The sequence below is a fragment of the Rattus norvegicus genome, chromosome 18 (assembly GCF_036323735.1).
Source record: "Rattus norvegicus strain BN/NHsdMcwi chromosome 18, GRCr8, whole genome shotgun sequence".
Classification (NCBI taxonomy): Eukaryota; Metazoa; Chordata; class Mammalia; order Rodentia; family Muridae; genus Rattus; species Rattus norvegicus.
Window position 1 is genome coordinate 46,606,061 of NC_086036.1, and position 17,425 is coordinate 46,623,485.

Below are 17,425 nucleotides of genomic sequence, written 5' to 3' on the forward strand. Positions count from 1 at the left end.
CTGTTATAGGAACATAGCAATAAAATTGATCCTAATGACTTATTGCTAAATCTGTAGATCAGAGCATCATTTGACTCTCATCAAATAAACTTCTTCTTGCAGTAGATGGGAATTAACATCGAGATCCACAACAAGACAATGTGCACATGGTAAAGTCTTGGGAACACTCGGTCCTTAATGGGATGTCCTGGTCAAAGCCATTATTATCTCAAGGCTCAGGATCTACACAGTAAAGCCAGAAAGAGTATAAGAGCCAGAGGTTGTGAGTATTAAGAGCCAAGGAAAGAGTGTTTCCACGGAACAGGACTTATGCCCAAATGAACTCAATGAGACTATGGCGGCACACACAAGACCTACACAGACTTAAACACAGTCAAAAACTCCAGCACTGAGAAGGGGAAGTGGACACAAGGCCCTATTCTTTACCAAGAAGCTATTTGCAATTTAAATCTGTTGGGAAAGGGAGAAATAGCTTTTCTCCAGTAGAGTATCACTCTAGAGCAGACTCATGTCCTGGAGGAGTTGACCAATACAACATGGCCTACACTTTTTGTTTGTTTGTTTTTTACTTTTTTGTTGTTTTAATATTTATCATTTTACTGATCTTTTTCTCCTTTTTTTCCAGTGTATTTTGATTTTATTTTTTCTCATTGCTGTTCTCTCAGTTTTATCATTTTGTTTTGTTTCATTAGAGACAGAAAGAACATGAGGTTGGATAAAAAAGGAGATGGGAGTTGAGAGAGAAGAAAAACATGATCAAATATGGTATAAGAAAAGAAAAGAAAAATTAAAGAAAGAAAACATTCCTTACATGAACAACATATTTTATTTGGTCATGAAGAAGAATGTGTTTTTATCATGTGCAGAAAAAGGGTTGAAACTTAAGGCACCGTATTAATTGAAATGAGTTAGACACAGATGCACAAATACTGTGTTTTTTCACATATGCAAAACCAATTTCTATTAAAAAATTCTGTAAAGAAGCACACTTTCTCACATATGCAGGACTAGTTTTTTTAAATGCTGCAATGAAACAAGTCGTTCAAGATAGGAAATATGTAAATAATAAAAACAAGAATTTAAATTATGTAATTAGCAGTTGTGCTTCTGAGTAACTGAAAACAGGATCTTGGGAAAATGTTTCAAAGGGATATTTTTAACACAGTCCAAGAGCAGAAGAATGGAAAGGCAGGATGTAGCATATGCATGTAGTAGAATATCATGTTTTAAAAATGGCGAAGCATCTATTGTCCCAGTCCTCAGTAGGCAGAGGCAAGAGTTCAGGAGTTTGTTTTTTCAATTAATTTATTTGTTTATTCATTTCTATGTTCCCAGTCCCACCCTCACAAGCCCCTCTCCCCATTCCCTCCTCCCCTTCTCCTCAAAAAGGTGAAACTCTCCCCCCTTGGGAACCAGCCTGCCCTAGGACATGAGTTTGCTGCAGGACTAAGGCCTGACCAGGCAGTCAGCTAGAGGAAGGGGATCCAATGGCAGTCAAAAGGGTCAGAGACAACCCTGCTTGAGGTTCAGGAGTTTATCAAAGATCATTTTAACTTCATGGCCAGTCTGTAATACATGAGACTCTGTGTTAAAAGCATCACCTGAAAGAGTATTCCCACTGTGGGAAAATCATCTTTCAGTTGGCTGCGACTTGGCTTCTTGAAACTTGCTGAATGTCGTTCTTCTTTGGGCTCCATACTATTGTATGCCAACACATTGCTACAGAATATGTCAAAAGATGGAGGCATGCGTATTTATTTGCTTATCTGCACTTCTCAGACAGTGATTTTACAAAGATAAAGATATGCATGAACCATATTATCATACAGGCCAGCCCAGACTCAGGACCTGGAACAACACGCAACTAGTAAATGTTTTTGATAAAATTAAACAAATACATAAATACTAAAGAAACAGTGAATGTTTTTAATTTCAGGTGAGACAGATCGACACCCAGGCAGGGTATTCAAGGATGGACTGCTATGGTATAACACAAGCTGTTCTTTATTATGTGGTGTCAGGATGCTTTAATATAAACATTGTGGAGATGGTCAAAAATAATTCCTTATCATTTATTAAAGCAATTGGGATCCTATGTTCTGTCACTCGTAGTAAAATTATTTAAATATATGGAATATTTCATATAACCTTCATATTCATTAAGAAAATAAAAACAGTAGCCAAAAAAATCTGGGCCATGGTGAATTGTCACAATTATTTCTTTCAATATTTTTTAAATTAGAAAAGATTTGCCCACCTAATTCTATCTTAGAAACTTAGAAAGTTTGGAGATTACAGCTAATTGGACATGATGCTTTGAATACACAGTACATAAAATAGGTACATTATTCCAAGATTGTAAAGGAATGTGCATAATAGAAGAATTCTCCATTATTTCCAGCTGACCCAGCCACCAACCTCTATGCGCTTATGGCAGACACTGAAAGATCCAAAGATAATTCGTACAATGAGAGCTTGACTTAAGTAGAGCATATTTCTAGGATGCAGAGAACCTCCTGGCTTCTTCACTGTGTTCAACTATCATCTGCTATATGAATTCACGGTGTTAGGTAATTTTCCCTTTATAAAATCATATCCAGAATTTTTTCATGATTAATATGAGTATAATTTTCAAACCAGGTAAGAAAACGCATGGAGTTTATGAGCATACCCTTAATTTCATCCAATACCTCACACAAGGTACTGACATGTATAGAGAACTTGATGTAATGTTTCTACCAAAGAAAATGCCATCTAAAAATTATTACCTCAAAGAAGATAAATTAAAATCTTGCTATCTCAAAATGAGTGTACTACATAGGTATTAAATTTCTATGTGCTCAAAAGACACTTCAGGCAAACTCTGGGAATGTGTATCATCATACATTCAGCAGTGAATAATGCATGTTAATACCTGCAGACTAAAAAGAAATATGATTGGAGTGGTTTGAATATGTTTGGCCCTGGAGGTGGCACATTTGGGAGGTGTGGCCTTGTTGGAGTGGGTGTGGCCTTGTTAGAGTAGGTGTGACCTTGTTAGAGTGGGCATGGCTTTGTTGGAGTGGGCATGGCTTTGTTGGAGGAAGAGTGTTATGGTGGGGGTGGAAGCCAGTATTCTCCTAACTTTAGAACAAGAGCTAGAACTCTCAGCTCCTCCAGAGTCATGCCTATCTAGACACTGCCACGTTATGACAATGAACTGAACCTCTCAACATGTAAGCAAGCCTCAATGAAATGTCATTTATAAGAGTTGCCACAGTCATGGTTTGTCTTCACAGCAATGACACCCTAGCTAAGACAATGCTCATTTCTGGCAAACTGTGTATGTCAAACAACTACAAACAAAATGTATAAAATATCAAAAACTATTTGCTTTTCCATAAACAAGAGCATTTATAATTTCTGAAATATTAAAAATAGTATGATCATAAAATTTTCTGTTTTTTGAAACCAACTTTGTGATTCAAACAATATGTTTGACCATCAGAAAAACATTCCAGACCCTTATGTATATAAGTATTTTTCATTACTCTGAAAAAACAGTGTCAATTACATAAATATGGAGTTTCCAGAATGTAAGCTATGTATCTAGAATTAAAATGTTATTTGTAAAGACTTATTAACAGGAGAGAAACATTGATATATTGTGGTTTTGTCTAAAATAATTTTGTGCATATTCATGGAAGGGAGCAAAAAAACAAACAAAGCAGCCTTTGTCTTACTGTTTCTTTGTTGTTGTTGTTGTTATCTACCAGTGCAAACACCCAAGTAAGAGAAACTCAAAAATAAATAAATAAATAAATAAATAAATAAATAAATAAATAAATAAATGCTCTTGTCATGGTAAAAAGGAACGTTTTCTACCAGTTCCAGTGAGCTGTCTCCACTCCTGCTTCTACTCTACCACAGAGTCCACAAGTCACCCTCTCCCAGCTGTCTCCCTTTTAGCCGCCCTCTCTGTGCAGTCCCCTAGGTGGTAGTTACCACACCTGGCACACACACACACACACACACACACACACACACACAAACACACATCTTGTTCTGATCTCGTTCTGCAGGCCCTTGAACGTTCTCACTCCACGTGGACAACAGAACCAGATCTGAATGCTCTAACTGCCTCTCAGTCATTTCTTTTACACACTGTCCTCTTTAGCCCGGTAAATCAAAGTTCTAGAAACTTGTAATTTAGCAATTAGATTTACAAGTTAATTTCTCAATCCACAATATATTCACTGCCAATTAATAAAGATATAAACCGCCCACCTAGACAAGATAACATTGACCTAGTCCACCTGGATCTAGATCATCCTGCTCTGTCATCTCCATCTTGATTCCTTTCCTCCCTAGACTTTTCCCCACCTACCCTTCTTTCTCATCCAATGATAGGCTATGCCTTATCCTGGACCTGCCTGGCTGCATAATGACATCATCGTACATGCTTGAACTTTCATTGCTTGGATTACTTGCTGATGGACTTCAACATTTCTGAGTACATGTTGCAAGTTCATTAAGTAAATGACCTGTGGAATATTTGGAGTACGGTCAGTGGAAAATTGCTTAGAAATTAAATAAAAGATGTTCAAGATGTTGGAATCAAAAGAAGGGCAGCATTTACCCCAGTTAGATACCTACTATTGTTCAAATAGAGAACCAACCTACCCATCACCCCACTCCCCCACATACCTTCCTTCAGAATGATTAAGAATTTGGGCATATGTATCAGAATTGGGATCAGTTTCAGAACTGAATGCCCTCTTGTGTGACCAGGCACAAAACTGTCTTGTTCCTTTTCCTTAACGGTACTTAGAGAAAAATGTAGCATCTAACTGGGGAAAGTTTGTAAAGATGAAATGAAGCAATGATGGAAAATGCTGTTTAATAAAAGCTTGAGACTGGGTGTGGTGGTTAATGCCTTTAATTCTAGCACTCAGAAGACAGGAGCAGGCGGATCTCTGAGTTCAAGGCCAGATTCGCATACAGTGAGTTCCAGGACAGCCAGGGATTTTTACATAGAGAAACCCTGTCTTGAAAAAAACAGCACAACAACAACAGCAAATACAAAGCAACAATAAGAAAGAAAGGAAAAACAGGAAAGAAAGAAAGAAAGGAAGGAAGGAAGGAAGGAAGGAAAAGATGAAAGGGAAAAAGAAAAGAAAAAATTTTGAGCAGAGTATAGGCTATTTTCTTAGTCTATAGCAATACCTTCTGATTTTCCAACAAATAGTGCTCAGTTGCTCATTTGAATTGGAGTTACATTCTATCCCTGTGGAGACTTAGAGGAGGAAACACTAATCATTCCCATATTATAATGGTATTTTCCTTATGATTCATTGTGAGGTAATAATATCACTGTGGTATCTTTCTTTCCCAAATGGTCTTGATTTCTGCTCCCCTAATAGTTTCCTTAGCCATAGTAGATAGCCACCTAAAATCAAACCGATTTCCTTAATCATGTAATTTGTATATTTAGGTAATAAAAAATCCTTTAAGTATGTCTTCATTGCATTTAGAGGATAGAGATTCAAGAGGGCCTGTGCTTCTTGGCCAGGTCATTTTTCTGTTGAGGTCTAAAGTAGGGTGTTGATGGCCATTTTCCTACTATTGACATTCTAAAATGAGCACAAAAAGGCAGCAATCATGAATACTATTGATGGCAATGCACCGATTAAAAGTTTCAACATTGGATAAACATCAGCTGTGACTGTCGAGAAGATCATGCTAAGCACATCAAATGCCATCAAATGCTAACATTTAATCAGACAAAGTCTCTCTCTCTCCCTCCATGTATATGTGTGTGTGTGTGTGTGTGTGTGTGTGTGTGTCTGTGGTGTCTGTGTCTGTGTGTGTGTCTGTGTATACTGAACACTACCAGTAGCTGTCTTAAAGAAAAATTGTGAGGTGAGCAATACCAGCTTCTTATGAAAGTGTTATTTGATTGGCTCAATGAAATGTGAGGACAGAAGCCTCGCTCTCCCAACTGTGAGTGAAAGATACGTTAGGTAGAGGCCACAAGGAGTCATAAGCAGAAGAGCGGTGGCAGCATCACTGATAACTGGTGGCTGAACTGCCTGTGATTGGTGGCAGCTGCTTAGCATCATTACTACACTAGAAGCTGAAACATAAGGGCTCTACAAGATTAGCTATTGGCTTAAAGTAAAGTAACATTAAGAGAGCCCTTGTCTGCTGTGTCTGTGTATTCTTATCTTCTATGTCCTGTAGTCAGGAAGGTGGTTTCTCTGAGAAGCAGAGTCAAGACTTACTGGTAAAATGCTTAAAATGAATGTTTGTAGAAGATTAAACTCACAACCTTGCCAAGTGTCTCATGCCAAACCAGAGCCTTCCTAAAAACAATGTGCTAGGCAAATAAATAATTCTCCCCTAGTCCTGGTTTCCTAGACCAATCTGGAAACTGAAAAACAGAAGAACTCTTGGAGTTTGCACAGTGAATTTTTTGTACCAAATCACTGCATGTGAGAGAGAGCAAGGAGTGTATGTGAGTTTATGGATTCAAATTCCTGTTCGGATGACTTTCCTGAAATTTCAGTTCATCAACCTACCATGTTCTTGGTGTCCAGGATCCAGAATCTGAAAACAGAATAAATTTTAGAAATAATTTATTTTTAATTCTCATTTTTGTCTCATAATTCTGTTATTGTACAAATTTTCACTGAAACAATTTTTGTATTGTCTGGATGTCAAAATAATTAAGTTATTTTTATAATTCCCAGTTTGCTCTGAATTTTAATGAAATATTATATATTACAATATTTTTTGGACTTTGTTTAATTCTCTCATACAACACATCCCTATTGTAGTTTCCCCTCCCTGTACTCCTCGAGTCCCTCCCCCACCTCCCCGTTTACCCTAGATCCACTCGTCTTACGTTGCCCTTTCAAAACAAACAAACAAACAAACAAACAAGAACAAGCCTTCCAAGGATATGAACTGAATGTGACAGACCTAGTTAAAATAAGACTAGGCACAAACCCTAATATCAGGACAACCTATATTGAGGCACCCTAGAGCACTAGAAGGAAAGGGGTCCCAAAAGCAGGCAAAAGAATCAAAGATATTCCCACTCCTGCTGTTAGGAGTCCCACAGAAACACCAAGCTAAAGACCATACATGTTTGCAGAGGATCTCTTGCAGACCCATGCAGGCTCCAGGATTGCTGCTTCAGTCTGTGTGAGCCTTTGTAACCCCTCCTTGGGTTATTCTGTGGACTGTGTTCTCCTGGTGTTCTTGACCACTCTGCCTCTTATAATTCTTCCTTGATACACTTCTGGAGGGTTCACCCAAGCTCTGAGGGAAGGACCCCCTGGAGCTAATTTGAGGCAACTTCACCTAATGCTCAGCTGTATGTCTCTGCATCTGCTCCCATCGCTGCTGGAAGATTCCTCTGATGAATCTTGGGCACCAATCTATAAGTATAGCAGAGTATCATTAGGAATCATTTTATTGATTTTTTTTTTAATCCTAGGTGTCTGGACAGTTCAGCCTCCAGTGTTTGTTATCCAGGCAGTGTCTTGCATGAGCTCCCTTGTGGTGTGACCAAAGTATATTCTTATGCTTAAAAACATTCATTTTATCACACTAATAAGAAACAGTTTGTATCATTATAGGAATTGGGAGTGAATATTGTATTGATATTAATTTAGTAACTTTATAACCAATATAAAGTCAGAAGAAAATTAAAACAAATGACCACATTATTAAGGTATTTGCTTTTGATAATGTCCCTACTATCTGTTCACTTGGTGGTAAGTCACCTAGGTGACCTGTGGGGGAGAGCCCTATGATTGGTGCTCTGTCAACTTAGTAAATGCTGTGTTTCACAGTCCTGTGATGCTCTACTGGGCAGTCCAGAAATCTCAGCAACTCTACTGACAATGTGTCCAGTGCAGGTACAAATTACAGGATGCAAATCTTTTTCTTTGGTGTTCTTGATTGTATGAATATGTTGGAACTTTTTAACATCTCCAGACAGACATTCAAACAACTTTTTTTCTTTCATAAAATGTTGGCATGCCCTTATGTCAGGGCAATATTCATTATCAAGTATGTGTTATACAAAACTATCTCAAACCACAAGGATCCAGAAATGTCTGTTCTTCAGAAATTTTGAAATAGCCAGTATCTTTGAAATTCCTTGAGTAGTTCTGAGTCTGTAGTTGAGAATGGGATATTTTATTTTATTTTCCTTTTGTAATTCAAATCAGTTAGCAGTATCCCAATGGTCTTTTCCTGTTCCAAATATCCTGTTCAATTATACATAAAAGATCTGATGCCAGATAGATAAATGTAAATAAATTTTATCCTTTATGTTTGTAGTATGAGGAAGAGGATGCAGCGATTTAAAACACTTAAGGTCAGCACTCTATGTGGTTAGACTCAGAATAATAGGAGATGATTTTACATTAGAAAACAACTTGAAAATTTGTAGGGATGCTTTTTTTTTTTTAAGAAGAAACTCAGAATGAATGAGTACAGTAGAATAAGATTTGATTTATAGAAAATACTGCTGAAATTGGTATCTCTACCCAGCAGCATACCACATTTATGGACAAAAACCTTCCAGATTTGGTAATTTAAGCTTAAAGAATCAACCTTTGAAAAAGCAAAACACAAGGAAAAACAATCAGAGAAAACTTTAGTACTTACCAAGGTGCGTTTCATAAAAGCTGTTTGAGAGTTATTTTCAAGTTGTGTAAAAGGAAAAAGGAAAAGAGATTTGCAGTGATGGAGGGAGAAAGGAAGTCACCAGGGTTGAGAGGAGGAGGAACGAAGGAAGTCACGGGGGGGGGGGGGGGAGAAAAAAGGAAGGCAGGAGTGCAGGAGGGAGGCAGAAGAAAGAAAAAAACAGAAAAAAAAACGAAACAAAGTAAGCTTTGAAACCAAAACTAAATAGATAAAATTTTCCGATTTTATCCTTATATTTGTACTTATGAGTGGAATATGTAGTTTGTAGTGACCTGTCCCCAGTTCGACCACTGAAGTGGCTGGAATATACTTTGAAAAATGCTGCTATAGAATAATTTCTTTAAATGATATTTTTGAGAAATCAAGCAATTCTGGAATGTATCCAAATCCTTTAAGAGTACAGGTCCCACATTTCTGGATGCACAGAGTATCTTTCACAACAAAGACAAAACCATATATAATACCATACTGGTGAGAGCTGACCCAATAATTCACAGATTAGAAATATTCCTCAGAATTATCTCTTTTTGTTCTCAATATACATTTTTATTTTTATTTTTTTAGAAATTAGTATTACATCTACACACCCAAATAAAGCAACTAATGCTAGTGGAGTTGTGGCCTTCAACATTCCAAAATCAGCAACAGAATATCCATTTCAAATGCAAAATCCTCCAGCTTCCATCCCACCGCCCCTGCTGCTGAAGTGTTCATTGGCAATAATTAGAAAGGAAAAAAAAAAAGAAAGGAAAGCTCTTCTACAGTTCTTTAAAATGAAGAAAAATGAAGGTTAAAGATTTTCCTCTGATACATATGCCACACTTTCCGTGAGATACCCCGACCCCCGCCCCAAGAGAACGGAAGCACTCTATAGAAGGCTTTTCAAGTCCTGAGCATGAAATGGTGTTTGGCAAGCCAGGGATGCTACATATCAGTCATCTGTGGGAAACGCTTGCACCACTTTCGAATCTCATACTAAATTGACAGTTTAACAACTGTCAAACGTACTGAAAAATGCAATGAGCTGGGACTTTGGGCATGGTAACACTTAATAAATTTCATAAAACTTTAATGAAATACTAACTAAAATAGGTGATGGTCATTTTGATAGGAATTCCCTGTGGAATACAGACTGTGCCTTGCCATTTAGCAACATTTCTGTCATCTCTAATAGTGCATTTGCTAACTCAGGCTAGGTTAAAAAATCAAAATAGGTATGGCAAAAATGGCAAACCATTTTAAATATACAAAGGGATATAGTGCAGTCAGTAATCTGACAGAATTAGAACAGAATGCTATGAAAAGAGTGGAAATATTGAAGTTAAATAAATGGTTGTTATTATGATCTTTACATATACCCATCATTTATATATATTTACATGTATACACATTGTAATTGTAATTTTGAAATAATATGGTGACAATTCTGTTTAGAGAAACATTTTCTCTAAAGTATTTACTGAAATTGTCAGGGTGCAATACTCACACACACACACACACTCACCCCCCCCCACACACACAAGTGTGATTAAATTTGGAGGTCTTCTATATAGCTTTCTAGAGCCACTAGTTAGGGTTTTAAATCTATTTTTTATTTAAAATTTTAAAGTACTAGAGACACAGGGAGCACTTAAGATGGAAATTTTTCTTCTGATACCTTGTTGTCATCACACCCTGTCATGGAAAGATTCAGTTGATGAAATTTTCTGTCTTCTTTACCTACTTGTTTCAGTGTAGAGACCACTGCTTGACCAAATATTGGCACTTCTGATTTTGGTTACTTTGATATCCTGTGGCTTTGAATTAACAATGTAATTTGTATTAAATAGTGTTCTATATTAATAGAGATAATGGATTTGTACTATATTCAATATGACAGTATTTCTAGCTTAGGAGTTTTAAGATCAAAAGTAAATATTGTATAGTTATTGCTGTGTACCAGACAGAGTGCACGCGTTCGTAACATTAGAATATTTTTCTACTGTACATTTTGAGTAGTAGGTAATCTCTGAATAATTTATCATTTATATACACATTTGAAGGCCTAAAAGAGCACAGTTCATTTTCATTTGACTTCACACCATGTCATATGTATTTTCTTTAAGGTTTTTCTTTGATCTATATCACTACCTGATTATAGGTGATATTTTATGTCTTTCAAAATACACTAGAGCAAACACTTTCAGATAAAAAGACTTAAATTAGATGATTTGAGCATGTGGTTGATGGCTTCTTATTCCCTCCAAATCTGTGGCTTTTCCAGTAGAGTGGCACTACATCAATCTGGTTTACTCCCATGGGTTCTTTCTATTGCCTATCCATAGCCACAACCTTGATCAGGCAAGCTTCTCTCTCATCTTTCCACAGAACCTCAAAAACCAACAATACAAGCTCTGTCTTCATTCTTGTCCAATTGCTGGTCTTCAGGCCTTATCTCTGACTCTGAGAAATGTGAGCATTTCCATGTGATTTTAAAATTCTTCTGGAATAAGTCACATCTGGTTTGAGTAGTTTCAGTTAACATACAATTAAAAATACATTTTTTTCACAGTGCAGGTGGTTTTAACCACTGTAAAACTGTTATCTGTTCTCACAGATTTAGAGAGCAGAATAATTAAGGTGAAAGTGTTAACAAATTGGTTTGCTGTAGAGACAGACAATTTATATCTTAGGAATACCACCCAGGTTCCTAGGTAAGAATCCTCTCTTCAAGTCTTAGGCACAGCCATCGTGTACTCAAGGAGTTTGAGGCTGAAAGGTAATATGATGAGAATTAAAAAGTCATGAATATTTCCTATGGTTTCAGGATGATTAGAAGTTGCTGAAAATGTGAGCGAAAGGGAGGGAGTAATCAAACAAGGCTTGTGCATGTAGTAAGGATTTGATATCTGGTACCCAACACTGAGATTAAAAAGATGTGATATTTGGAGGCATGAGGAAGTAAAATGTCCAAACAAACATGAGTGATGAGAAACTAACACACACACACACACACACACACACACACACACACACACACACACACCTTCAAAATGCCAAGCTATAACTGTGAGATTAAGTGGATAATTCTCTCCATAGGATATCTGGCAAATACATACTGAGTTTGTTTTCCAGTGAAATGCGTCCTTTTTGGAGGAGTACTTAGCTGCATGGGTAAGCAACTGCATAATGAACCATTATACAGCCTTAACTTGGCTTCTGAACCAAATAGGATGACCACTAGTTCATGTGGCATATTTCTCTGTGTGAACTTTGAAAACAGTGTTGCTTTGTTGAAACCTGTTACTTCTATCACAAATTATTACCTATAGACCTTGATGGGAAAAAACAAAACTCCTTTTACTGCCACCTACTGGAGAATCGTGTCCCACAAATATGTGACAGAGTAAGAAAAGATCAGCCAAAATAGTTTGTGCACTGCAGCCATACCTTGATCCTGGTGGTGGCCCACTGAAGTGTCTGTGTTCAGGACTTGCTGTGACGATCTCTTCTGTTTATAGATACACTGTGGTGAAGAAAAAGTTTGTACTTTTCAGTGACCAAGATTCAGTTTTGTAGAGAAACTTTATAAGAGATTAAAGAAAAATAATTTAAGTGGTCCAACGTTTTTGTTTTTGTTTTTGTTTTTTTTTTGGTATGATCCTTCCTAAATAAATTTCTCTTCTCTTCCCTTCCCTTCTCCTCTCTCTCTTCTTCTCTCTTCTCTGTTCTTCTCTTCTCTTCTATTCCCTTCTCCCTTCTCCTCTCTTCTCCCCTCCCTTCCCGCTCTTCTCCTTCATTTCCCTCTCCTCTCCTCTGTTCTCTTCTCTGTTCTCTCTACTCCTCCCTTCCCTTCCCTTCTCCCTTCTCTCTCCTTCTGTTTCTCTCCTTTTATATCTACTCTTCTGTAAATCCCTAACAAAGTAGGCATTATTATAGACTATTTTCTATAGCCAAATGTATATGTATATGTATATGTATATGTATATGTATATGTATATGTATATGTATATGTATATGTATATGTGTGTGCAGAAAGAGTAGAATATATATATATATATATATATATATATATATATATATGAATGAAAGTGGTAAAAGAACTACTTGAAATGTGTGTGTGTCCTGCTTGAACCCAGGGTCTCCTGCGTACTAGGCAAGTCCTCTGCCATTGAGCCATATATCCTCAGCCAAAAGTTCTTTATTCACAAGTAATTTTTAGCTGAGCAAAAGTTCAATTTCCTGTCATATAAGCAAATTATTGCCCAACTAACAAATACTAGACATTATTTTAGAACAAGTTTTCTATAACCAATATGGTTATATAAATTTAAAAACCGTTTCACAGTAGTGAGGGCTGGAAGATCAAAATCAAGGTTATGGAGAACACAGTCTCTAGTGAAGGTCCACTTTTATAGAAACGGAGCCTTCTAAAGGTAGCTTCAAATTATGATGGTGGGGGTGTAGTACTCTGGGGGCACTCTTACAAACGCTCTAATGCCATTTATGAAGATTTCCCAATGTCTGAGCAATCAATGTGCAATCAATGCCTGATCATCCCTCAAAGGCCCCACTTTCTAATACTATCTCATTGTCCGTTAAGATTCCAGGGGATCACAAATACTCAGACCCTAACAGAAATTCAGGAAAATGGCCTGGCCACAGTTTAGCAGGGAAAGACAGCTGGAGACCACTCCCTTTTATATTAGACTCATCTGTGAAATTATCTATTTGTTTATATGGGGGCAATTTCTTATCCAATGCAGTGAATGTGTACTTCTCAGACTAGATTCTTATCCAGAATAACCATTTAAAATTTTAACAAGAATTAATTTGAAAACACATAGAAAAAGACCCTTATTCAATCATTTGATTCTTTGGTATTTATAGAGAAGTTACTTTTCAATAGTTCTGTATGTTGAGTATAAAATAATATAGTATATTATTACATAACTATTATGCTAAATCAGTTAATAAATTAAAAGGACGCATTAGGTGTATGATGTGGTATATATTTTTGACCCTGGAACTGGGGAGTAATAATCTGCATGAGTTTGAGGCTAGACTGATCTACATAATGAGTTCTATGTCACCCAGGACTACACAAAAGAGATATAACTTTGTTTGTTTTGTTAGGTATGTGAAGATTGAAGATGCCCTTTAACCTACCCTTATACTACTCATTATAAAATAAATAGATAAATAATACTTATAGCTTATACAAGGCTTAGTGCAGCTAAAAGAAGCTTAAATCTTTCCAACAATGTTTTGCACAGTATGACTACCTCCAAGTGTACAAGTCTGAGTGAAATTCCCAGACACACTTGCACACCTACTAAGTCAGGTCTTCAGTAGATTAAGATCACTAACCTGTGTCTTTAACAAGTTAATATGTGTAGTAGAGTCTGACATTCACAGCCAGGAAATGCATGATGCATCTGATAATCAATGTGTTCATACATGTATCACCAACAGTGTCTTTTCTTAACTTCTACCTCTACTAAAACTTCCTCCTCTCATCTCCCAGGGAGAAGTATTTTAATGAAGATGAAACTTTTCTTTGTGCTTCAAGACTTCAGATATTCTTAATGGCTAGATGGGATATTACAAACAAAATGGGCTAATGTAAAGGATATATATTAAAATTAATCTCTAAGGTCTGTAGAGATTTCTCGGTGCTTAGCAAGCTCGCTGTTTTTATAGAGCTCAGTTTGCAGCGCACACACATCAGGTCATAGCCATGTCTGAATCCAGCCCCACGGAGCCAACACTATTTTCTGGCCTCTGTGGCCATTGCATATGCATCGAGCACTTATACACAGTCAAAACATTCAGACACATACAATGAAAAGCAAAATTTTAAAGAGTAATCTTGATGAATTTTTTGAAAGTCATTGTTGGAAAATAAAGTAGAATTAATAGTATCAATACAAGTTTCCAACTAAATAAGCAGGGAGGAGTATTTTGGTGCCATTTTGTGTTCAGTGCTAATAGTTGGGTTGGCACAGGAATTTCTCCTGAAGGCTAATCTTTAGACACAGCTGTGATGGGTTAAAACCACAAGCCCATGACGCAGGCTTGTCACTTTAGAACAACCACTAAGTGATCTCCCATATATATCCGGCTCTTTATGCTACAAAGCAAGGCATAAAAGTGAAACTCTCTATATAAATGAAAAATATCTATATAAAATTCTGGGCACAAAATCACTTCATAAAATGAGGATGACTCCTCTCTGTTTTCAAACCTGTTATCCTCTCTAAGTTTATAATGTGGTCTGGGATAACACTCTCGTGCATATTTGGTACTGGTTTTTTAGGCACATTTATAGAAATGTTTAATCAGAAATCTTATTAGGTGTGCATGTGTGCTTTTGGTCCCTATAATTGACTTTTTAAACATTACAAACCCTGATTTCTGAGGGAGTCTATTATAGTTAAACTTGGGCCTGGAAAACAGTTTTGACTTTTCACTTTTAGTTACTGGATAATAAGGAGAGATGTAGACAGGGGCATGATTTGAGAAAAGAGGAGATGATGAGTTCAAGGATGTGCTTCAGAGTGACTGGGGTTTGGTTATGAGCTAAACCAACCAGGTTTAATAGCAGCAGCAGTGGAAATTGTGATGGTGGATTGGGATCGTTTCTGTTTAATCTGTAGGGGAAAGAGAATTCAAGTGACTTAACATTGACCTGTGTTTTGAGAAAATTACTCCATGATATGCAGGGAAAGCACTTCTTCTCCTCTTCTCCATTACCCTTCTCGAAGATCATTGTTCTTTGAGTTCTTGGCTTCCTCACTCATGGCCAAGACTCAAAATTTGAGTCTTTTCTCTTCTTCCTCTCCTCTGCCATCTCTAACATCTATTTTCCTCAGATTCAGAATTGGAAGAACATCGGGGACTTGGAATGTCCAGGGGTGGCTTCTGAAAAGCAGAGGCTTTACTGCCATAGCTTCATAAAGAATCAAAAAGACACTAAAGAAGACGGGACACCTCAACTCTTCCCCTCTCCTTAGGGAACTCCAGCATGTTAGTCATTTAATGCTTCCACATTTTTCTCTGCCCCTTCTATCTAGTTTGCAAAATGGTTCTTTTATTATTTGACTGCTATGTTTCCTGGCTACTGTTAACTGCTTCCTACCTTCGTTCTGTGTTCTTTGTTTGTTTAATGGTTTACCATCGATTTGACACCATTTTATAGCATCTATGCTTAAATGAATTTTTATTTCCTCCAATCCCAATCCATACGTAACTATGCAGAGGGACCATTGATTCACTCGAAGATTGAGTATTATGGCAAGGGGGGAGCTATCGGGTATTTTTCACTTGTGAAGCATGGCCTCGGCTCTCCAGACTTGAAGTGAGAGAATCAAGAGCTGGAGTCCAGCTAAGGCAGGAGCAAGCCTCTAAAAAGAATGTTCCTAGGAGCTGCAGAGTAGAGCCAGCCTGCTAGGTCAGTAGCTAGCAGCCCATGAGCTTGCTACTAAGGAAATTAAAACCTGAGCTGATGAGATGTCAGGCAGCTCCTGAGATGAGCTGCCTACTAATTTTCTTTTCTAGGTATCTTTCCCTAAATAATCTTAAAGTTGTTTCCTATTTGTCTAGAAGCACATTTATAGAAGAGAAGTTGGAGGCCAGCTCTTAAGACACTTTCCCTGGAGATGTTCCTTATCAAAAACATACCCTAGCATGGGTCACCAGAGGGGAAGGGGGGTGGGGAGTTGGCATAGATAAGAACACCATGAAGATGACTCAGGCAGTCTCAAGGGGGATTTCTGACGCGAGGGCATTAACTAATCTGCTTTTGGCTTTGTAATCAGCAGTGCTTCCCAGCACACTACTGTATTTGGAGAATTTCAGGTGTTGAGCTATCCTAACTCTGTCCCCCCACCCCCAGTCCCCGAATCCTGACCCACTACAGAAGTCTATTCAACTTGGTTACCAAGACAGTGATTGGAGGTCGCTGGATATCCCCTGGTCCTGAATAAACATTTAGGGTTACTTTACAGACTGGGACTCTAGATCCTGATAACGTAGTAGTTCCTTAAGAAAAGAAACCAGGTCTTGGCCGGAGGGAGAAGCCAAAGGAGTCCTGGCTGGCTGGGTGAAGACACACAGCTGCAGGCTGCGGTGATAGGGTCATTTCGGAATGAGGATGTAAGGGTGGACAACTTGTGAACTTGTCCCCAGGCACCATGACACCTCTGAGGAGGTCTAGGAGAAACCCTAGCAGGATGTACCCAGGGCGGTGCAGCTGACAGCCCCCGGCGGCGCCGCGCGGCCCCTCTCCACCCGCGAGTGTGCGCGCGAGCGGCGGGCGGCGGCGGGAGGAGGCGCAGGCGCGCTGCTCGCCCGTCTGCAGCTCCGCGCTGAGTGCCTCGTCTCGGGGAGTTGATGGCAGCACCACAGTGCGGCCGTCCGGCCGAGCGCACCGCACAGCCACCCGCGGCTGCCCGCCGAGCAGTCGACATGTGGGGAGACTGGGGTGGGAGCGGCCGGAGCAGTGCCCGGGACCCAGGCGCGCAGCAGCCTCCGCTCGCTCGCCTGTCCTGACCTGGCTTGCTCGCCCCACTGAAGAATGTCAGCCAAGTCCAAGGGGAACCCCTCCTCGTCCTCCGCAGCCGAGGGACCGCCGGCAGCGTCCAAAACCAAGGTGAAGGAACAGATCAAGATCATAGTGGAGGATCTGGAATTAGTCCTGGGCGACCTGAAGGACGTGGCCAAAGAACTTAAGGAGGTGAGA

The 17,425-nt window shown here is 38.5% G+C and overlaps 1 protein-coding gene across 5 annotated transcripts in view; it reads left to right on the forward strand.

The window, feature by feature from the left end:
* The first annotated feature begins 16,755 nt into the window (after positions 1-16,755).
* Prr16 (proline rich 16) overlaps positions 16,756-17,425 on the forward strand; it is a 340,436-nt gene continuing 339,766 nt past the window's right edge. For 2 of the 5 annotated variants that reach the window (XR_010059583.1, XM_063277474.1), the window contains exon 1: positions 16,756-17,419. Coding sequence is in view for 2 of the 5 variants with exons in the window: in XM_063277474.1 (XP_063133544.1) it covers positions 17,261-17,419 (159 nt within the window). In the remaining 3 variants the exon portion in view is untranslated. The remainder of the gene's footprint in view (positions 17,420-17,425) is intronic. The other 3 variants (XR_005496051.2, NM_001108432.1, XM_063277475.1) reach the window with 3 other exon arrangements.